General features: G+C 40.6%; 1 protein-coding gene across 3 annotated transcripts; it reads left to right on the top strand.

The window, feature by feature from the left end:
• The first annotated feature begins 1,350 nt into the window (after positions 1-1,350).
• On the top strand, positions 1,351-21,903 carry LOC137261381 (uncharacterized). 3 transcript variants are annotated; one of them, XM_067799122.1, is made up of 15 exons: positions 1,351-1,459; positions 2,818-2,911; positions 7,688-7,759; positions 8,287-8,486; positions 9,774-9,902; positions 10,055-10,171; positions 12,677-12,840; positions 13,176-13,422; positions 14,026-14,151; positions 15,399-15,590; positions 16,286-16,521; positions 17,755-18,903; positions 19,983-20,109; positions 20,403-20,565; positions 20,873-21,903. In XM_067799122.1, the coding sequence occupies exons 3-15, from the start codon at positions 7,696-7,698 to the stop codon at positions 20,899-20,901; spliced, it is 2,943 nt and encodes a 980-aa protein (XP_067655223.1). In that variant the 5' UTR covers positions 1,351-1,459; positions 2,818-2,911; positions 7,688-7,695; the 3' UTR covers positions 20,902-21,903. The 3 variants fall into 3 exon arrangements, with proteins under 3 accessions (XP_067655223.1, XP_067655225.1, XP_067655224.1); XM_067799124.1 differs by lacking the exon at positions 2,818-2,911 and having other exon boundaries at positions 1,389-1,459; XM_067799123.1 differs by lacking the exons at positions 1,351-1,459; positions 2,818-2,911 and adding an exon at positions 1,577-1,787.
• The last annotated feature ends 1,937 nt before the right edge of the window (positions 21,904-23,840 follow it).

Below are 23,840 nucleotides of genomic sequence, written 5' to 3'. Positions count from 1 at the left end.
TTATGTCGAATCAACAAACGAATGTGTTAGAAATGCAGTTGGGTTATGACATGTCAGCGTAGTGTGAGAACGTTAAACTATACGAACACTGGCGTAGTATTGACAATCCGAGGTTCATAATTATGCGAATCGGTGATCGACCCGCGATCGTGGGATTTTGGATGACAGGCTCATTGACTTTGCACGTGTGTGTGTGCGTGTGCGTGCTTGAAGGATGAGACTAAAAATGGATTCTGGAAAGAATATTACACAGGTCAAACCCAAGCACACACAACCAAACACACACACGAACGCACGTACGTACCCATACACGCACGCATGTGTGCTTTTAGGTGTAAATGAGATTCAAGCACGTGTCTTCTAAGAACTTTAAAAGTTGTATATTCGGGTTAGAATTGATCTTCAGCAACCCATGCTTGTCGAAAAAAGCGACTAACGGGATCGGGGGATCAGGCTCGCTGACTTGGTTGACACGTCATCGGTTCCCAACTGTGTAGACCGATACCCATGCTTTTGATCACTGGATTGCATGGTCCAGAATCGATTATTTTCAGACTGGATTGTGTTGTCCAGACTTCATTATTTTCAGACCGTTGCCATATATCTGGAATATTGGCGAGTGCGGGGTGAAACTAAACTCACTCACACACTCACTCATTTCAACAATTTTAACATTTCGGAGAATGCCATGAATCACTTCACATATAAACGCCTATAGTGTGGAGACTACTCTTTAATCACAAGGCTAACCCATGGTCCCTATTCCATTGATGAATATAATCAATATCTGGATGAAGGTTTGGTCCTTAAATATTTAATGATTTAGTAAATCATGCATACAGAAAGAGAACAGATGTCACTAAAAGTGTTGTTTTTTTTCGAGATGGATGGCCCTTTAGTTAAACGTTCACTCGACACTCAGAAGGTCGGAGTTTGATTTTCCTAATGGGTAAAATATATGAAGCATATTTTTGGTTTCCTGCCGTCATGTTCCCCTAAATCGGCGTAAAAGCCTCCTTAATCAGCGTCAACATGCAAGATAAAGACGACGTTGCTTAACAGTCTCAATTTGGAGAACATATGTTTCAAATGACATGCTTAAATCAACAAAGCGTTATCAAATGTAACGTTATGAGTGTTGAGTTGCACTCTCTGACGGCTGCCATCTACACGAGTATTCAAGCGTTATTGATTACAGGTAACTTCCCAAGCGGATGTGTCGATACTTTCATCATATCGCTTTCATTAAAACGAGCATACTCCGACATAGCTGATCCAGCCTATCGTGGTATTTTATGGATATCAACATTCATATAAACAGAGCGACACACGAAAATCAATACTGACGTCACCGCCCGTGCAGCAGGTGTCCGCTACCTGTTGCTCACATGACCGCTGCTGAACAGCCCTAAAGCTAGTATCAAAATAAGGATATATTGAATGTTGGGGATGTGGAATGGTAAGTAACATGTTGACTAGCAATTGATACTTTTGGGTGTATTAATCATTTTTATAGATCTGACACATGTTTTTGTTTATTTCGTTCGTCATGCTGTGGCCTTTATGGTGATATTAGCTTCACGTATGCACACGGGCTTCGATACTGACCTATTTCATGGTGTCGGTATGACATGTCGTTTTATCAGAAACCATTTCTCAGGAAGATTAGGGAGGTTTGAGGTTTGGTACTTCAGTGAATTCTTACTCTGCGTCAGTCTTTCGGCTTAGAGTATTTTGTGGATGCTCGAACAGTTCTGGTATGAGTTGTACCGTCTAGATCTTGTAAGGTAAGTACCAACCTCATCATATCTTCATCAAACAGTCATACAGTAAGCTTCAAGGATGCTACAAATATTGAGTGCCCTGTGAGAGGAATACAAGCAGCGTTCAGAGGGCTCTTTCACGTGGTGCTAACAGTTTTGTCATTGTAAGAGTGAGATGTATTCTAAAACAAGACTACATATGTACAACCTCATCATATGTTCGTCAAACAGTCATATGGTAAGCTTCAAGAACGTTACAAATAATAAGTGTTCAAAGTGAGAAATACAAGCAGTGTATTTTACGTGGAGTTAATACTTTTGTTATTGTAAGTGTGAGATGGATTGGATAAATCATATTGTGATTTAGCTGTTTTTGTAATCTGGTTTCCATCCCCCTGGATTATCCACTGTGTCATATTACCGTCATATTATTGATAAGTTTCCTTGACTCATTCGCCAACATAGTTTCGTTTCGGAAATGACGCAACGGCTTCTAGTTTTCTTTTCTCTCTCTCAGAATAGCATCTTTATCGCTAGTGTAAATCATTAGTTTAGAAGGCTATTTTTAGCATTTTGACGTTGAATAGGACGGAACAAGGAGATGTTGTTGCGAACTGGTATTTGTAATAATATAATGTAGATTTGACACAGAATAATAGAAGATGGGATTTCATATATGTGCATTCTACGTTTTACATTGGAGAAATATACGAGTGTTAATTTTGTAGGAATTTTGTCCTTTCCTCAGAAAGCTGTTATTGGGAACCTTAATGTGTAGTGTTCTGGTGTAGATCCTGTGACAGTAAGTGCAGCGAACAGAAGACAAGCTGCTTGAAATGATGCATGACATGAATTTACTGTGAGAAATTAAAATATAGTACAAATTGATTTATGCTGTGCAGATACGTACTGTTGTTTTTTCTTGTGTTGTTAAAAAAAACACGTTTTTTCTTTTGTTGTTTGATGCCGCACTTAGCAATTTGACTGGGTTCCTACATAGTCGAGGGTGAACCACACAACCAGTGATTAACATCATGACAATCGCTCTTTACAGTTGGGATCCAATGTCTTCATATACCAAAACAGCGAACCTGACTACCCAACGTATACAGCAACCTCTTATGACAACTATCTATACGTGGTGCCAGGTATTTCTGTTTTTAAAGGAAAGGAAAGAGATCTTGTCGTGCAGTGACTGATTTATATATCCCCAGATTTGCCCCCTTATAACTTGTAAACTTGTCGCCTAAAACTGGAGAATATTGTCCTAGTCTGTGGTCCTAGTCCTTTGCTTTTAAAGGATAGGGAGGAGATCTAGTCATGTTGTGGCTGATTAATATATCCCCAGATTTGCCCCTTTATAACATGTAAACTTGTCGCCTAAAACTGGAGAATGTTGTCCTAGTCTGTGGTCCTAGTCCTTTGCTTTTAAAGGATAGGAGTGAGTGAGTTAATATTTAACGTCACATCGGCATTAAAGGATAGGAAGGAGATCTAGTCATGTAGTGGCTGATTTATATATCCCTAGATCTGCCCACTTATAACATGTAAACATGTCGCCTAGGACTGCAGAGTTCGAGTCATAGAGTTATGTTCATTTATCTTGTCCATCTATAGCGACTCTTCACTGATCTTATGGTTAGCCGATTAGGGTATTCATACAGGTATCATAGTTGTTTTGAACATATGTAACTCAGCTATCTAGACACAAATAATTATGTAGACAATAATAACTCAATTATCTAGACAATAAATAGCTCAATTATCTAGATAAAAATAACTCAATTGTGTAGATGAGAATAACTCAATTATCTAGGCAAATAATAGCTCAGTTACCTCGGTAATAATAACTCAATTATGCAGTTATGTATAACTCAATTATCGAGGCAAATAATAGCTCAATTATCTAGGCAAAACATACCTCAATTATTTAGAAATTAATCAATCAATTATCTTTTTGGATGTGTATTTTTTATGATTATGACTTTATGCACATCTGGATAGTATGCGTGTCATGTGCTTGTGTCAGGAGGCAGAGAAAGGCGTGTAAAAGGAGGTATATATTCAGACACTAAGCATTAGTTTTCTGCATGTAGCGACGTTCTCTTAATTAACGTCAAAGGGGCGGTGAGGTAGCCCAATAGTTAAAGCGGTCGCTCATTACGCGAAAGACCAGGGTTTGATTCCCAACATTGGCGGTGAATGACAGTGTTATGAACTCTGTGTACCGATTTGACCCGTGGACTGATATTCTCTCACTGTCACAATCAATTATCAGCCGACTTACTGAATCCCAACGCCGTTTCAAATTACCTACTCCGAAGGGATCATACGAGGTTTTAACTGTGTTTTTTTTTATATGGTAGGGCCCGAGGTGAGTGGAATCTGGTAGAAACTGTAGTTGGCGATGCTAGTTTGGTGAGGGCATGATTTGGATCTATACTGCCATATGGTTTGTCATGGCAGGGTAACATGTTTGTCAAGAGTGACCCCGTTTAGCAGAACCGTGATGTAAATGTTCCGGCTAGTGAGTGAGTTAGTTTTACGCCGCACTCAGCAATATTTGACCTCTGTGGCGGCGGTCTGTAAATAAGCGTGATCAACAGCATGAGCATCTACATGCAGAATTGGGAACCAATGACCCGCGTCAACCAAGTCAGCGAGTCTGACCACTCGATCCCGTTAGTCTCTTTTTACGACAAGCATGGGTTACTGAAGGCCAATATTCTAACCCGGGCCTTTACGGATAAAGTAAATGTTCCACACAGTGTGACTATAGCTGTGAGAGTTCCATTCTCATGCACATTTATAACATCTAATGAGATTACCAGGTGCTCGCAGCGATATGCTTTCCGTGTCAATTTGACATGATCACAGATAATATGTATGGCTCTGGTATTTTCTTACGCAGGCAATAGAGCGGCAGCGTTAATTCCTTTGTTCAAATATACGAATGAATGAATGAATACACTGTATTTACTTATTTAATGAATTAAGTATTTACTAAATCAAATAAGTAAATACCCACCAACCCCCACCCCCAAGAAAATTAAAAGAAAAAAAACCCATCTAAATATACATAATCATAGCACATGTATTTAATATTTTCTTATTCATAATTTATACCTTCTTGGAAACTTACCACACTATGTTATGATATTAATTTCTGGTTTACGTTATAGGGGGAAGGGAAGACGGGAAAGTATACACTTGGAAATTGGATTTAACTACACAGCTATCAATACTTTTGCTTGGCTGAAAACAGGATTCAATAACCGTATCAAACATAGGTCAACTGAATAACCATGTTTGTGTCATTCATTTTCAGCAAACATGAGTGTGTACTATTTCGCCCTCTAGTTTATGAGTACAGATTAGAGAAGAGAAAGGTATTGAAGGACAAGACGTCTTGTGTGCCTCTGTTTACACATGTTATGTTGATTACTGTATGGTCAAAACGAGAGAAACCAGCCTGACAGAAGATATGTCTCAGAGCATTAGTCTCAGGTTTGACTTCTGTTGAAGTACTCTTTCTCCTGTGTTGCAATTTTATGCAGAATTTTGACTGATTTGAAGGAATGATCCGACATTTGCTATTGTTGTGCACGCGCGCACGCTCGCACACAAGCTCACACCACAACAGGAAATATTGTTTAGACAGGTTTTAAATAGTGGAAATACAAACAGTGGCTACAAAAGATGAATAGCTACCATATAAATGAAATAAGTCCCGCTCTCAGGCGCTAATAGACTAGTCTAGCCTTCTACCCATATCGCTTACGTCACGTCAGACGGGATGTATTTCAGGGTTCGGGAGTCCGTGTATTAGTATACATAGATGTGCGTCACACTCATACACCAGTTGCTTAAACCAGGGACTCATCTAAAGTGAAACGTGAAGATTCGGACTGGAACTGATCTTCAGTAACCCATGCTTGTCGTAAATTGCGACTAACGAGAACGAGTGGTCAGACTCGCTGACTTGGTGGACACACGTCATTGTATCCTAAATGTTTAGATCGATGCTCATGATGTTGATCACTGGATTGTGTGGTCCTGCCTGGATTATTTACAGATAGCGGGAATGTTTCTGACTGCAGCGTTAAACAGCAAACACAGATCTATACTAAAATGAATGCTTAAAAGAACTGCAGCGTAAGAGAATTGATAGTTTGCACTGACCGTGATCAAACACAATGGGTCCACTTCCGTGATTTTTCCTTCCTTGTATTATAATCATACAAACCCGCACTGACCCCTTCCTATTGTTTCTACACAGATTTTATACTTCCAGAGGTATAACCTACTTTAAATATACTTTTTCAATAAACTGAAGTATAAAAGAAGGTGTTTTGAGATTTTTTAAAGAACAACTAAATATTAACATGTTTGAAAAGTGTTTTCATTGTGACTTACAAGTCAGAGCAGCACTGCACTGAGCAGATTCAAGCAACAGGGGACAGCAAATCGAGTCCCGACAAGACAATCCAGTGATCAACATCATGAGCATCGTTCTACACAACTGGGATATCATACGATGACCAAGTCAACCAGGTCAGCAACCTGGCTACCCGATCCCATTAGTCACCTTTTACGACAAGCATGGGTTACTGAAGGTCATTCTAACTCGGATCTTCACGTGTGTGTGTCTGATGAAGCCGAGTTGGTGAGTTAAGATGTTACTTCGTATCGGTATTATTTCAGCCAAACTCGGACATGACCAGGCTTTGTGATGAAGTAGAGGTTATCTAAACACCTGGGCCTTTATTCTCGAAACGTTCGTAGCCCTAAGAATTCTTAACTTTGGTCGTAGCCAATGTGTTAAGAATGGGCTTAAGAACTTCGTAGGGCTACGAACGTTTCGAGAATAGCTAGCCTGGTTTGTGTCAGGTTGTGACCGGCTGGTGCATGCAACATACTGTTCCGGCACATTTCTGACGCCATTCTAATCGAAGGAATAGATATAAAATAAATACAATATATTTGATCAATACTTGGACCAGTCACAGAATATAGGTCGGTTCACGACCTAGAAAATGGAGCAGTCGGTCGTGAATGTTCTTTTCGAGATAAGAAAAAACACTATTTATTCTCAAGATAAATGGTCATACACCCTTAGGCTTAAACATGGATGTTTAGGTAGTTTTTAATTAACTCTTTCATTGTGAATAAAACGTAAAACGACACAATTAGATGAATAAAATTTTCAGCTTGAAGGAGAGAGGAATGTATGGTCGATTATTTGAATGAGTTAGTTTGAAACATTTCATTAGTTTGGCATATATATCCGACTGCATGTGGGCGGATGGGTGGAACGGGTGGGCGGATGGGTGAAACGGGTGGGCGGATGGGTGCTGTGCATCCTAAAGTAAACGCCATTTCAAAAGAAGTTACATTAGAAACATTTTGCAGCTGTTCTTTTATAAGTGAGAAACAACTATTTTTGGCTCTGGAATAATGACGGTGAACAACAGAATGGGAAGTAACAACGTAACAACAATATGAATACCTTCTTTCGTTACATTCTTGCATCTGTTCATTATTACAATGAACCGGTGAAGATCCGGGTTTGAATTGCTCTTCAGCAACCCCGCTTTTCGTAAGAGGCGACTAACGGGATCGGGTGGTCAGCCTTGCGGACGTGGTTGCCATATGTCACCGTAACCCAATTACGTAAGCCGATTCTCATGCTGTTGATCACTGGCTTGTCTGGTTCAAACTCGATTATTTACTAATCGCCTCACTATAGTTTAATATTGCTGAGCTGGGCGTTAACCAACCAACCAATCATTATTACAACAGCAGAAAATATACACCAGTGGGTTGATATTGTTCAAGACGATGCATCTGCTACTGGTTATACTGATGTCAGATAATGGGCTATATATAACTACAGGACTCACTCCATTGTTTTCCTCCACCAGACTAAGCGATGACACAACCTAGACTTCAAGTACCAGAGACGTTGCTGGAGAGAGGTGCCGCCATATTGTCAGGTAAAACTCCGTTATTTCATCTGGTTACGTGAAGAATCATCTCGTGCAACGTTGATCATATAACACTATACATAACGCATGTACTTCAAGAGCATCGACAGACACCATATGGGCTATCTAGTATTAGTGCAGGATTGTTTGTAAATAAACATGTCACAATAGTGGATCTATTTAAATCTTAAATCCTTTAAGAATAGGTTTTATAGGAGTGTGAGTGCTTGCTAGCTACCCTTATTCAAATTTACTTAATCCATTTTTCCAAAAAGTTGCAGTTACTTACTCACTCATTCGTTCACTCAACCACCCATTCACTACCATATTCAAACACCCGCACGAACCACTCGTCAATTCATTGATTCACAATGGGCGATGGTAAATCCCCACAAGGGTACAATGTTTGAAGCCCACCTCTGGTGTTACCTGCAGTCATGGTGCTTGAATAATGCCAAAATAAAAAATATTGCGGCGTAAAACCAAACTCACTCACTTACTCATGCCATTACTCACTCAGTCATTCATCCCTGCAGGCGGCACTGATGGCCTCGGCGTACCCCTGGTCAGCGTTAAGTGTGGCGAGCTGGAACACTGTGAACTGGTGGCGCTTCTCCTCCACTACCTCAGCATGGTGTCGTCGCAGACATCCCCCTGTGTAGCCTGCCTCATAGATTTGTACAACGCCACTAAAGGGGATGTCACCAATTTTGTCGAGTCCATACAGACAGTTGAGGTAGGATGACTCAGTGTATATGACCTTTTCCAGCTATTTCTACGAACAGTCAGCCCTGTGTATATCCACCGTACGCAGTGGATAAACAAACGAATTCCTACAAGACTTAGTGATAACCAACTGTCTGAGGTACCGTAATTTCCGTCCTATAGTATACAGAAATCAGTCCGGAGTGATTACCTGTAATCCCGGGGGGTTCTCGAAAGTGGCAAACGTCTAAGATCTAGTGACTATGTCCGCATGGTTAACCCAAAAGAAGGACATCCTATAGACTAACAACTAGTCTCTGAAATGAACATATTTTACTGAAAAAAAGTTCATAGTAAAAAAAATAAATAATAATATAATGAAATAGAGCCCTTAGACTTCCTTCATTTCCTGAAGCTAGGGAAATCTAGCCTTGCCACATTTTCTAGACTTGCATGGGCTTTCTTGGATATATTTGCTCCAGGGTCTGTACTGCAGACTAGATATCACATTGCAAAAAGCAGTTTTTAGTTGAGCTTCATTTTGTTACTTGATAAGAACTGAAGTTCAGATCAAGTCCGAATGTCTTCTGCATACAACCTCTGAAGAAGCACGAGGAGGATGAAGGGTAGTTTATGAGTGATAGGCCATAAACAACTGATTGAACGATCACAACACGTAACCATCACTAACCTCTGTTGTTAGGGAACTATTGATTTAGCGTTATCTACAGATATGTGAACTATTGTTTTAGGTATATGAATAGTATAACATCAACTGAAGGTATAGGAACTATTGTTATAGCATCATCTACAGGTGTGAATAAGTGTGTAGCATCAACTGAAGGTATGTGAACTACTGGTATACCATTGTCTACATGTATATTGACTATTGTTGTAGCACCGTCTACATGTATGTGGGACTATTGTTATACCAGTCTACATGTATATGAACTATTTTTATAGCACCGTCTACATGTACATGGGCTATTGTTTTACCACCGTCTACACGTATATAAACTATTGTTATAGCACCGTCTACTTGTATATGGACTATTACTATAGCACCGTCTACATGTATATGAGCTATTGTTATAGCACCGTCTACATGTATATGAGCTATTGTTATACCAGTCTACATGTATATGGGCTATTGTTATACCAGTCTACATGTATATGGACTATTGTTATACTACCGTCTACATGTATATGGGCTATTGTTATACCAGTCTACATGTATATGGACTATTGTTATACTACCGTCTACATGTATATGGGTTATTGTTACACCAGTCTACATGTATATGGACTACTGTTATAGCATCGGAAGAGGGGACGAATTGCTGCCGTGTACTGTGTGAAACCCAAGTCCAAGGACAGGTCACGACAGCTGAAGAAGCTCCTGGGACTGAAACCCAGCAAAAAGTTTATTAATGTGTCTATATTTAAGGTGAGTTTAAACTCGTGTGCTCTTCATGGTGACTTCACTATCTTTTTTGTACGAAAACGTGAGACGTCTGAATCAGACAGGCTTCTTCCTTTCTGAGTGTTTCTGTGACTTGGGTAATGCTGAAACGAAGGATCTACTGTGGCGTGTTGCAGGTGATCCTGGTGAAGACGGTGCGTGAGCTCATCACCTACATCGACCCAAGTAACCTAACTGCCGAGTTTGGGGGGTCACTGCACTACAACCACAAGGCATGGCTGTATTTCCACAATGTAAGAGTAATTCTAATGGTTATAATACACGGACTATACGTTCCCCGTGTTATGACTCATTTCCGGTCAAATGTTCATTTCCAGTCAAATTATTGATGCCTATACAATTACCAGTCACGGAGTTAATTTCCACATTTCACAAACATATTTTCTGTCAGCTTATCACTTTCGGTTCATTTTTCAATGAATCCTAATGTAAACAAAACCGTTTTTTTTAAAACAACGGCCCATTTCATATCTAACGCATGTTCCTGGTCTTGGGCTCATGTCCACACTATATCTAATAAGAATTCTTGGAGACAAAGAATGTTTCCTCAGAAAAATTCCAATTTCAGGAGTGAGTGAGTTTAGCTTTATGATGCACTCATCAGTTGTCCAGCTATATGGATGCGCCAATTTCGGGAAGCCCCTTCAGTCACATGGGAAGGGTCATATCCAGATTACATTCAGGAAAACCGCGTGATCTTGTATACGCATGTGTTACAGCTGATCTATTTCTTACCATTGTTCCAGTGTGTGGGGATTAAGCTCATGCAAGCAGCAGCTGGTGATTGGTATATATTATATATTAACCCCGGGCCTCTAACAGAAATATCGTATGATTGGCACGTCATGCTGATATTGCTTAGAATGGCAGCATGATATCTTGTATGCTTCATAGCCGTCACACACTTGCTTGCTGTCGTGCTTTAGATCCGTGAACCCGGCAAATTGGGTCTTTAGGCTGGATTTTGATCCAGATAAGAGAAATTTAATGTACCAGTTTCCTAAGGATCATCCCTTTAAAGGTAATACATCGAATTATGTACATCAGTTGAAATAGCCAAAGACAGTATTGTGTTTCGATATGTATATAATGAGCTAAAACTCTATGTGCTATTGTCCATTATGATTAAATTCGTCAGACTGCAAAAGCATATCCAGGTTTTGCACAGCTGCCATTAGGCTAGATGGCATGGAGATCGGTTCTTCCAGTTCTACTGATTCCACCTCTCAATTTACTGAGCTCCGTCTTCAGCGGTCATGTTATGTCGAGTTGAAATTCTGGGCTTGGGCCCTGTAATTGTGAAGTCGAAACAGTGTCTCGATTCAGTAGTGAAAATACTGAAGTCCATTCCTGGTCTGTACAACGGGCACGATCCTCAGTCCAATCCAAACGTCCCTGCCATTTACCTGGAGTCTGGAGTGGGATGCGAATGGTCGTCCTACAGCACAGGAGACAATCCTCACAGAGAATATGCAATGCCTAATTCGGAGAAACCACAACAAACCTGGCGCTCTGCGGACCATTTCTGAGTTTGGTGAAAGAAAGGATGTCTTGGTGCAGTTTGAGAAATCTTCAAGGAAATGTTCCTTCTGTGTGGAGGAAATCTGTCGTCATATACATGTCGCTGAGCTGTTGATCCATGCCCTGCCTATCACAACGTGCATAACGCCAAAGACCATATAATGTGTTTGCAACATGAGGGTGAGTGAGTGAGTTTAATTGTACGCCGCACTCAAAAATATTCAACTATAGGGCGGTGGTCTGTGAAATACCGAGTCTGGATCTGCGCAATCGAGAATCGATGACATGTTTCAACCAAGTCAGGAGCCTGACCACCCGATCCAGTTAGTCGCCTCTTACGATAAGCATAGTCACCTGCTATGGCATGGGTTGCTGATGGCCCTTTCTACCCCGGACCTTCACCGGTCTGCAGCGTGAGGCTGATCAAGTTCAAACTTGCCTACATGCCTGACCAACTGTCTTTGATACTGAGGAGCCAAGCGTAACAGGTGTTCATTGGTTACAATGTGAAACGATTCCAGCAATATGCCTCGAACACAGGCTGTAAGCCACCTCGTGCAAATCGTGTACGTGAGTGTATTTAAAGTCTTCCCAATAATTGTATACTTGGATAATTCACTCTTTATGTATTTGATGATTTCGATGTTGTGAAAACTTTATCCTTAGCAAACGCTGAGTAGTATGCTATGGTAAGTACATATATACAGACATGACACTAATAAATGTGACTGAACATCGTGTCCATGAGTGTATGCCTTTGTCCGTTTATCATCATACTGACGTCGTTTACAGGTTTCCCAATAGCTGTATACTTGGATAATTGACTCTTTACAATGATAACTGTGGCGAAACTCATACACAATATAAAAGACCTGGTTAGGATCTGTTCCAGATTAATGTCGATAATTTCGACTGTTAATTACTAAATATCCATTCCATCCTCAGTCTGTGTAATGTTTTGCTGAATGTCGCAGTTTATCATGAAAGCCATTATTGATGTCTATTTTCGTCTCAGGAGAGTGGCACATAGAGGTGAACACCCTTCACGTGATATACATAATTAAATATCGTTAATTCTCGCCTCTATACTTGATTCACTGAATTAAATCTCATTTAATCTTTATTCTCGGCCCGAATAACATACATTCAGCTGAATGTTCGCCAGATCACTCAGGATGTGATGAACTGATTTGAATGTCGTCCAATCTCGCCTTCAGATCATAATGCCAAGCCTGCAGGCCAGCGATGATCTGCTCCGGAAGCTTCCGGCAATGAGGGACCGGATGGAGCTGTTACAGGACTACGACCTGGCAGACAAACCTTCCGACCAGCTGCTGCGTCTCAGGCAGGAACAACTACAGCAGTATCAAGCTATGCTCAAGTGAGGCGACAACTGTTACAGATATCAGTCGTGCATGCCTTTGTTATGTCACCTTTGCATTGTACACACTCAGTTGTTTCCGTATCTATATGGATCGCCATAACGCGTGAAAATATACTGAACAGCAAAAGAAACGCAACTCTGACTTTTTTGGTCAGGTTTTTAAACAGAAGACATAAACATGAACGTTTACTTTTATGAAAGTTATTTTTTTCCAAATTGGCGTTTCTTTTGCTGTTCAGTACAACTGAATACGGTGTTAAAACATACATATCCATTCTGAAATGAGTGAGTGAATGTTGACGTCACCAAATCAAATAACTGGTGTTTTACAGGGAGATTCGCCTTGAGGACACAATCGAGCAGTGCAAGCAGGCTTTGTACCTTCTGGAGAACCCTGAGTCGCATGGGCTGCTCGCTCAGGTGCATGCGACCACACTACGTAGTGCTGAGATTCGTTTGCGTGACAGTTATCGTCTGCTGACAGACGATCAGAAGGAACTTGCGGAACTGTGGGCAGCAGCAGAAAACAGGATAGACGTCACCCACAAGGTCCAGAAGTGTCGGGAGAGATCTTCGAAGGTAAGAGGGATTGTAGCTACACTAATCGGTTGACATAGTGACTTCAGCCCCGCCTCGAGCAGTATCTCAGGATTACACTCCAACCTACGAGTTCGCCAAATTGGTATATGACCGCATCCTATATATAAAAATGCAGAGTGAGTGAGTATGGTTTTACACTGCGTTTAGCAGTTTGCCTGAGGGGAATGTCAGATATAGGTTTCACACGTTGTACTTATGTTGGGAATCAAAACCGGGTCTTCGGAGTGGCGAGCGAACGTCTTAACCACTAGACTACCCCATCATCCCTTATAAAAAGACCTGCAGTTATGTAACTGAAATATTATGAAAGTCGATATTCAACCAATATTCACTCGCTCACAACGTGTGATAGGCGGAACGTTCAAGCCTGTCTACCCAGTGTTCAGATCTGCCCAACTCAGAAACTACAAATCATATCAGAATTGTATCAGTACGTCCGACGAATGATGTGAATAGTCACGTCTGGGTACTTTTTTCCCACTGGCCTTTCAGATATATGTGTATCCACCGAATTCATTCACTTACTCGTACATTCTGAAAGAAACATAATACCTTTGACAAATGTCTGATGTGACTGTGCAGATCCACACCTCAATCGTGAAGAAGTATCAGCCACAGCTCCAGGACCATCCAGCCATCGGGAAGACCCTTAGCCAGGCTGAGCTGTACAGGACCCACTTCACAACATCACTGTATGAACCCGCCAAGGTGCGTCAGAGATGTTTTTTAATGATTGCTGTGCCTACTGGCATGACGCTAGTTATTTGTTATTTGCCGTGCCTACTGACATGACGCTAATTATATATTATTTGCCGTACCTACTAGCGTGACGGTAGTGAGTGAACATTGTTAGGAATCATTCTTGTAATTTACTCTTGTCGAGAGTGTCGAACTATCGAACTACCCTGTATAACAAATTAAACACCAACAACAACCAAACAACAACAAAAAACAAAACAAAACACAAAAAACCCTAAGCAACAATGATGCTGTGTCTGGCTGTATGGTCTGGTCATGCAACACCGTCATATGCAAATTTCTACCATTGCAGAACTAGGTTCGAATGGCCTGGCTGGACGGTAGCGCCATACACAGCTATTATAAGTTATGGCCCTTTTCTTCAGATCCCATCTTCCATTTCACTAGCATTAATTTTGGCTAAACTAGGATGGCATCCGGAGGAGAGGATCTGATCGGAAATGAAGAATTCAGTCGTTATAGAAACAGTTCTTGCCTCATTTTAGAACCTTGATTAAAAACGTGGAATGATATAGAAAGTTCTGTCATCACTCGGTTGACGGTATGCTATACAGGGTTTTCACAAACCCGATGTTCATTTCGTTCCCTGATTATGACTTGACTATGCTGTCAAAATATGACCATGTACACAGTTCCTCCATAGTTGGACAAGGGTGACTTTTGTATCATGTTGCACTAATGTCAAGGAAGATGTATAATTACTGCTACTCTGCAATACGATTTATTAAAGGCCTTTGTTGAGATGTTGTCATGTGCCAAGAAGAAATTAAGGGGCCGTTCATAATTTATGACTTGGGTGTGATGATGATTTTAAGGATGGGTCACTCCTTTCCTGATCAGGATATATATTACATGTATATCCATTGTAGGTTTGTATGAATCCACATAGAAATTACTATGTGCTGATTTGCTTGGGCGTTTTTTTCCTAGTGTATTTTCCCCATTCACATTGGTGAGAGCATTGTGAGTTCCATGTGGGTTTTGGCATAGGCTTGTACAAGCCTGCCAATATACAAACAGGCCAATGAACAGTGGGGGGCATTTGTTGTCAATAAACTGTGGTCTGTTTTTGCTATCTTACCATTTTGGAAATTCTATCTTTACATAATATGAAACACTAGTTCTGTAGTTTGAATATATGTTTGCCTGTCTGTCTGAGATCTTTATGAACAAATGCTTGTCCTGCTTGCCCCTAGGACCTCTTAACCCAGGCCACTGAGACCCTTCAGAAACTGCGACGTCTGGCGGAAGAAAATCCGGAAGTCGTCTGCGATATTAGTGACGTCACACAACAACTGACTGATGTCATGAGCCCATTCGCAGAGGATCTGCAAAGACTCCAGGATATTTACATGTCTGTCCACGTCTTTCTCCTTCTGTATGAGAAGGTACGCATAAACCTGGCCATACCCTTTTCATGGGTTTCCCTGTACGTTGATGAAAATGTTTTTGGCATGCCCAATCAATACCGGCACCGGTCTTTGAATCGATCAGAATTAACCCATACTTGTTGAAAGAGGCAACTAATACGATGGTCAGGCATGCTAACATAGGATCCAAATTGCGTAGATCGATGCTCACGTTGTCAGTCAGTGGATTGTCTGGTCCAGGCTCGATTATTTACAGATCGCCGTGATACAGATGGAACATTGCCGAGTCCGTTAAACAAAATACTGAAAGAAGCCCAAACTTAATTATCCGATCTGGTGCATGTCCCCATTACAGAAGATGATGATATCATATTGCGATATGGATTATATTTTTAATTGATAGTTTTTGTAGCTGTGAGAAAAAAATGTTAATTTACTTGCACAAATATCTGATATGGGTTCATTCGTCAAATCCATTGGTATTTTTCGTATATTGCATGCTCCCTGCACCGTTTTCTAGATGTTCTCATAATACATCTGGACAAGATGAGTTAACGATGAAAATTTCACGTTTGTTGTCGACGGAGTCACAGTGCCACTTACATGAGGCATGGGCTTCACACAATGTATCTCCTGAGCATGTATGTATGAGAAGCGAATTCTGGAACTACAAGACTGTTTAATAATTGCCAGGTGTCTGTTTTGTATTCTAGTCAGTCCACTGGTACAAGAAGGTCCTGAAGTTCCTCCCTGACAGTCTCAAGGAGAGAGTTGATCCTATGTCGCCCAACAGACTGATCCACACCCCACCAGAGTGGAGACAGGCCGTCATCAGCTTTCTCAACAAACATCCTCCTCCCCGCGAAGAGCACATCCTCAAGATGGATTCGGACATACCACATCGGATGGATAGGGCTATCAAGCAGCAGGCTCACTCCCTGGCCCTCAGGTGAGCCAATCATCCTGTCTTTCGGTGGCCAATTTTGCGTCATTTTCCCAGATGTAGAGTCTAGTAATAAGGCTATTTTGATTACGGGTCACATTGACATATCAAGGGTATAACTCCAAATGACGTTCAGCAAATCCATTCATTCTCTAGGAAATCCAGTTCTAGATTTCTCTGGATAGATCCTTTAAAGTACTAGCTTGTGAACTGAAAGCAGGAAACATCGACAGTTTGCCAGACCTGGTAATAACTCATTACATTATATGAACCAGGGTTTAACCTGTGAAGTTCAAGGTTAGATTTACTATTCAGCAACTTCTTGTATGGAGAGGCAAATAACACGAATATAATCTCGAATTGTGTAATTGGTTCCAAATTGTGACTTGTAAGCAAGTTTGAATACAAGGCATTATATAGCTTACAGACTAAAGCAGCCGAAACGCTCGATCATTAGAAGCCCAACGAGGTTCCTACCAATGCATGTCTTTCTCGCTAGTTGTTATAACATACCCGCGAAGATCCGGGTTAGATCTTCAGAAAGTCACGCTTGTTGTAAGAGGCGACAAACGGGATCGGGTGATCACACTTGGTTGAAACTTGTCATCGTACCCCAGTTACTTAGATGACATGCTGGTGCATGGACAGTTGATTTTCTGGTCCAGCTTCGATTATTGTACAGCCACCCTATAGCTGAAATATTGCTAAGTGGGGCGTAAAACAACATATCAAACATAAACCATTTTAACAAGCAAATCAGCCATTTAACTAAATGCTCTGTGAAGTCACCCTGAACCGATATTTCCATCGTGGACACAGGCCATATTTATTTATTTACTTGATGTGTACTTAGTATTGTCGGCTCGTGGTGAGGATTGAGTTCCCGTACCTTCCGCCTTGTAGCAATTATCAGTTATGTCGAGACATCTACTACAAGGTATTTGAAAGAGATATGTGTTGCAAAACGAACATGTTTCTAAAGTGTTTCTCTGTATTAGAAAGCAGTCGTGGGATTAAGGGCAAATAAATATTTGCTGCCGTATCTATTGTGCCCCGCTGTACCGGGAAGGTATATACTGTTCATCGAGGCGTTAACCCCTTATGTCTGGCTACCAAATAGCTCGAATATTGCTGATTCCAACTAAGTACGCCACGTCGTCCACCTCGCGATGCCAAAATTCCTAAATAAAACATCGTTTCATTTTGAACCTATGGATGATTTTTTTTTTATGATTTCAGGGTAAGGTTTCTTCAACGTCTACTAAAAAGCAGACGACTTCCTACCAAACTGGTAACAGCCGCTTTTAACTGGAAAGAAGAAACCCTGGGCCCAGGCAGTCCGGTGAGCAAACAACGCCAAGCCAAGCCTAAAATGTACACGAAAAACACCAGCAAACACAACAGTATGCCCAGGGCCTCATCCAGTGGGAAACCAGTTAAACCGAAAAGGTATCGATCTGAACATTCGAAAGCGCTGTCAGGCGTAACACACGACAAAACACAGGAAAGAGAGCACAAGAAAAATGGTCCGAAAGACGACATTGCTACCAGTTCAGCCGTGCATTCGGAAAATTTCATTCTCCGTAAACCGGGATTTGAGCAAACCAAGACGTTACGGGATGATGGTAAAGAGTTCTTTGTGCGCGTTACATTTACACCGGATAATCCGAATGATAAAGCGGTGAACCATTTTACCTTTGATCAAACAGATGTGACATCTAGTCAGTATGTGCCAGAGGACCAAGCTAAGCCCGTACAGGACATGACAGGTTCTGAGTCGGGCATAGACGTGGTGGAGAATGACGATCCGTATGATTCCATAGTGAACCGAATTCGGGAGGTATCAGTCAGTAAACTCCCCAGTGAGCTTAAGTTAAAGTACGTCACAGATCTTCTCCATGTTAGTTTAAAAAGGGCATCAGCTAATGGAACCAAATCACCAGTGCTAGATTTTCAGAAGAAAGATAGCATCTTTCCTTCGAGCCCTGGGAGACATCTATCCAGATCCATGGGGAATTTAACAGATCCGGTGTTTTTTTCTTCGCGGGATAAATCTCTGTTCAGTTTTGATGACAATACGACAGAGCAGAGGCATTTCGAGGAACGTTATCGAGACTTGAGGAACACCTTAGATTTGAAAGATATCGGTGTAGTGCTGGGCGCTATGAGCGATGATGAATACCAACGTGGTAAACTAAGGAGTGCAAGGTCAATGAATGACCTTTACGGTTCCCGTTTGGATTTAAGACAGTCCGTGACTGACCTCAGTTGCCATCTCGATTCGATGACGTCGCTTACAGATTTGGACGACTCGGCGGACGACGGTGGATCCGAGTCAACGAGTCTGCAGTTTGATTTTGTGAGGCTGAAACGATGTCAGGAAGATAGGTGAGATGCTGAAATAAATGTTATATTATATACCGCCACGTTTGAAAGCATAACGTATAATTTCAAAGCTAAAAAGCTTGCATGTTAATAAAAACATATTTCTACCAGTTGTTACCAGCATGGATGTTAATGTTCTGACACTATTTACAGCTAACTTACTCCGCTAAAAACGTTCAGAAAATCATTTTTCAAACAGGTTAATCTTGCCTATATATTTACGTTTCTGCAAGTCTGTAACATGGAAGTGTTGAAATTATCGTTCAAACTACTTAAAGCTTTGACACCGATGTCTGAAGGGGGTTGGGTTATGTCTTATTGTTCTAGATTGTCACTTGCAAACTGGAATCCCGAGAAACAAGATGTTTAAAACACTTTCGGTGGTGATAATGCATGCATATCCTAATCGCGCAGTTGTTTTGAGATGAAGGAATGTGAATTTTGGATACATCTGTAATGCCATACAATAAATTAAGGAAGTCTGTATGCGCTACAAAGATGTCAGTGTTATTTTTCAAACAGCAAGTAATCAAATGTTGCGGCACAAAGTTTGGCGTATGACAAACTAATACATATACGATGCATTTTATATGATGCATAATGGTTTCCAGATAAGTTATTTTCTCCGCGTCCAAAAGTTCACTCAAACGGAAATCGCTCCCAACAGAAAGTTCCATGCTGAAACATATAAGTATATAAATTTATATGTACAAGACGTTTGGTCTAACCTTTGCCTGTATGTAGAAGGTACATATCCTTGGCCCTCAGAAATATTGCTCTTAGTAGTGGTCAAGTGTAATTTGTTATCAGCAATATCTGACCACATTCTAAAAATTTTGATTTTGACCGTGAAGAAAAATAAAGTTGAAGACACTCCCAAATATCCCCTAAATGTGTACTCTTGGAAATGAGTAAGGGAACACATGAAAGTGCTCCTTTATTTATTTACAGAATTTCACCCTCACCACAATACAAAACTTGTGGGTAAACCTGGAAAAGAATATAGGAACATCGGTACTTTGATTTGTTCCCGTATTCGTTTCCATGAGTACTAGTATATGTTATATCTGTGGTTGCTGCAGGGTTGCAGAGGAAAGTCAGCTGATCAAAGAACAGGGTCGTTATGAAGATATTCAGTTGGAAGCGGAAGCCTTGGCCCAAGACGAGGTGGAGGCCAGTCTCAGGAGGTCGGCATTGATCCTTAATGAGGTACTATCTCAGAAGATAATGAAATCCCACAGGAAATGTGGATTTGAAGTGTGTGTGTGGTGTCAGCAACATTTGGATGTGATGACCCTTTTTTCCTGGTGATGGAGGGGTCATAATGACATGATATCTCGGATTCGAGCCAGTGAATAGCGTATCTAAGTTGTTTACATTTGTATCTCCACGGGTTTAATCTACATTATAGACATGTCCATTGTAAAGAGTTAGTGATTTAAGACTGTTGAATAATACAGACTGTTTTACAAATTTAAGTTTCTGTTACATGTAATTTACAGGAGGAAGTTGCCCTTTCTCTGAAAGACCCTCCTCATCGAAACCACATCGAGAAACATACTTCTACCGACCTCGGCTACGATAGCACCGTCACCACCAGCCAATGGTCCACCACCTCCACCTTGCAAGACCATGGGAGGCGGGATACGCCGCCCCTTCGACATGGTGGGACATTTGCGGCATCATCATAAGACCCTGTCGTTTCTTTCCTGTTGACACATTGAACATTAACCATTTTAATGTCTTCAGTTTGACAGGAAGGGTATTTGCTTTGGCCAGAACTGATCACTTGTTAGAAATGTTTCATTAATTCTTTTGGTACATATGTATAACATGTATTAGCCTGATTGAACTTATGTTTGAACTTTTCTAAAGGAAGAAATTGCAAGAGCGATGATGGTGCTGATGGATATAAAAATCCATTAGTTTAGGGCTTATCCATGTGCTTCAACAAAAGTGTTTACTTTTACAGGTCCATTCAATGGTCCTGAATATTTCTGATCAATTTCCTACCTACATGAGATGTTTCTGAGGACCAAATGTACAAAGATCTTCCCAAAGTTGCTGAAAATCATCAAGTTCTTCCCTGCATCTGATTTTCCCGAGGACCAACTATACATGTCTTGGTAATGATGCTGAAGTTATAATGAAGTTCTTCCCTACATCTCAGTCTTGTTGAAGTCATCACATTCTTCCCTGCAGTAATATTAAAGACATCACCAGGTTCTTCCCCACATCTGATGTTGCCAAGGACCAACTACTATCGAATTCAAAGTTCCTCAAAACATTGAAGTTATCAAGTTCCTCTCCACATCTGATGTTGCTATGGACTACCAATTCAAAGTTCTTCAAAATGATGTCGAAGTCATCAAGTTCTTCCCTGCATCTAAATCCTCTTGAAGTGAACAGTTTCAATGTCTTCCAGTTCGTCCTTAAATTAAAGTCCTGTTCCACAAGCCTTGGGTCTGCACACAAACTTAATGTGTTAAAGAATGTTACAACTGAAGTCGCTCAGAGACTGCTCACCGGATCTGCATCTTTATGTACCAAAGTCTTCCCTTCACTAACTGATGCTTGCATAATGATTTCCGGATTTCATTGACCACGTGCCCACTGTTACTAGGCTGGTCCTAGGGTAGAGTTTGAGCTACAGGTCTCTTGCTCTGGGAAATCAATGAATTTTAATTCATTTGTTGATGTGATATAAGATATTGAAATGTTTCCAAGGCAGCAACTATGTATAGAAATATAAGCATTATTTAAGTTTATTGTTGACAATGGTCTACTGTTAGTGCTTTATGTGACTGTTCAACTATATGCAAATATATTCTTTCTGAGGTGAAGGTTTTTCAGATTTCAGTTTGGTCCTGCTTATTACTGACTATGACAACTGTACAACCATTGAATGTAAAACTACTGACTTTATTGCTATGTTTTATCTTATTACGAATGAAACAAGTTTGAAATACAAGAAATTCCTGTTATTGCAGACAAATAATCATCCATGCATGTTTTAGAATTGTTCTTCAGTAATGCATGGTTGTGGATAGAAGCTGCTTAAGGAATTGGTTGGTAAACATCCTGGAATTGTCATCATGTCCTTGAAGTGTGGTACTGAGTGAGTGAGTTTTATGCCGCTTTTAGTAATATTCAAGCAGTATCATGATGGAGATACCAGAAATGGGTTTCACACACTGCATCCATATGGGAATTGAACACAGGTCTTTGGTGTGATGAGCAAACGTCTTTATCACTGGGCTACCCCATTCCCACCACCCAGAAGTGTAGACTGATGCTCATGACAGAGATTACTAATTGTTTTGTACAGACTTGAGTGCAGTGATAAATACACTGAGCATCCAGAGCTAGGGCTTTGGTTAGTCATTGGTGACTAGGTTGTGTTACATGGCTAGTTACTGCCTAAAAGGTCTGTCAGACTTCGCTTCAGACTTGTAATTTAGTTAAAGCCCTCCTCTCAAGCTGGAGATTGAAAGTTTCTCATGAGGACGTAAGGTTTAGGTTAACATAACCCTAATCCTAACACAACCCCAGCCCTAATCCTTATCACGTAAAAGAGTATTTTGACGTGTTTCTAACGTTTGTGGTGCTGTATTCTAAAGGTAGGCCCAAACCAAAGGTTTTACAATGTACAACATGCAGTATCCTTTGTGCTATTGGCTGAACTATTTCTGTTACCACAAACCTACTCCCAAAAAGTTTGCTGTTTTGGATAAACTCCATGGACAGACAAGACATTTTAAACATCTCTAAAAGATTAATGATGAGGTCACCTTATTGAGTGAAGACTGTTTTACACTTCAACAAGTTAACAAGGCGACTAAGTCATCAATACTCCCTGCAAAGGCAAAATACTCTTCATGAATATGTTATGATGATGTCAAATGTTTCGGCAAAGTGGAAGGAGAGTACTGAAAATATTTTATTCAGAATTCAAAAACTACCAAAAGGCACCAGTACACCAGCAGACCAATCTATGTGCTAAGTTTGGAGATGAAATATTGAAATGTTTTACAGTTCTGCTCTGGAAAAGAACACTACCACCAAATTCAGTCAAAGTAAAACTTATAGCTATGGAGACACAGAAATATACATGTATTTTATTCAGAATTCCAAAAGGAGCAAAAGGCATCAGTACACCACCAGATCTATTCATGTGCCAAGTTTGGTGAAGAAATAGTACATAGTATTGAAGTTCTGGTCCTGAAAAGAGCACACATGCAAAACTCAAAGTCAAACTTTTTGCCATGAAACGCAAAATGTATTTTATTCAGAATTCCAAAACTAGCGAAAGGCACCAGTACACCACCAGATCTATCCATGTGCCAAGTTTGGTGAAGAATTAGTGAACGGTTTTGAAGTTCTGGTCTGGAAAAGACAAATGTGCATGAACAACTACATCATTAATCAGCACCATTCCAACTTTTTGAGTGAGTGAGTCATTGTGGTTTCACACTGCTTTTAACAATATTCCAACATTATCACAGCATAACTCAGGATTTCACACACTGTACCTATGTGGGGAAATGAACAAAGGTCTTCGGTGTGATGAGCAAACACATTAACCACTAGGCCACCCCATCTCAGCTTACAGTTTGGGAGTATGACAGACAACCACCCAGGTTTTGCCTTCAATCCCATTTCAGTTCTTATGATTCGGTCCTTATATTTGTGAAACATTTCAAGAACATTATGTGCAGTCATGTTTAGGAACACCTATAGAAAAATCTCATCTCACTTAAGAAGCAAAATCGATCAACTGATTAACCCAAGAACATCTGAAACACAATCAATCATCAAACATTTCTGGCTGTACATTGATCTTTAAACATTCTAATCCAGTGCAGATCAGCGCTAGAACTGATCTTCAGCATCCCATGCTTGTTGTAAGACGAGACTAACAGAATCGGGTGGTCAGGCTC

The sequence above is a fragment of the Haliotis asinina genome, chromosome 14, assembly GCF_037392515.1.
Source record: "Haliotis asinina isolate JCU_RB_2024 chromosome 14, JCU_Hal_asi_v2, whole genome shotgun sequence".
NCBI lineage: Eukaryota > Metazoa > Mollusca > Gastropoda > Lepetellida > Haliotidae > Haliotis > Haliotis asinina.
The sequence above is the reverse complement of the archived record's forward strand: the minus strand, read 5'-3'. Positions and strand labels throughout refer to the sequence as shown.

What these genes read in the sequence shown, in the direction of transcription:
- LOC137261381 (XM_067799122.1), top strand. Translation starts at nt 7,696, where the DNA reads ATGACACAACCTAGACTTCAAGTACCAGAGACGTTGCTGGAGAGAGGT. An exon ending in CACTGTATGAACCCGCCAAG is followed by an intron (nt 14,152 to 15,398) that starts GTGCGTCAGAGA and finishes GCTTGCCCCTAG; the next exon opens with GACCTCTTAACCCAGGCCAC. An exon ending in TTCTCCTTCTGTATGAGAAG is followed by an intron (nt 15,591 to 16,285) that starts GTACGCATAAAC and finishes TTTGTATTCTAG; the next exon opens with TCAGTCCACTGGTACAAGAA.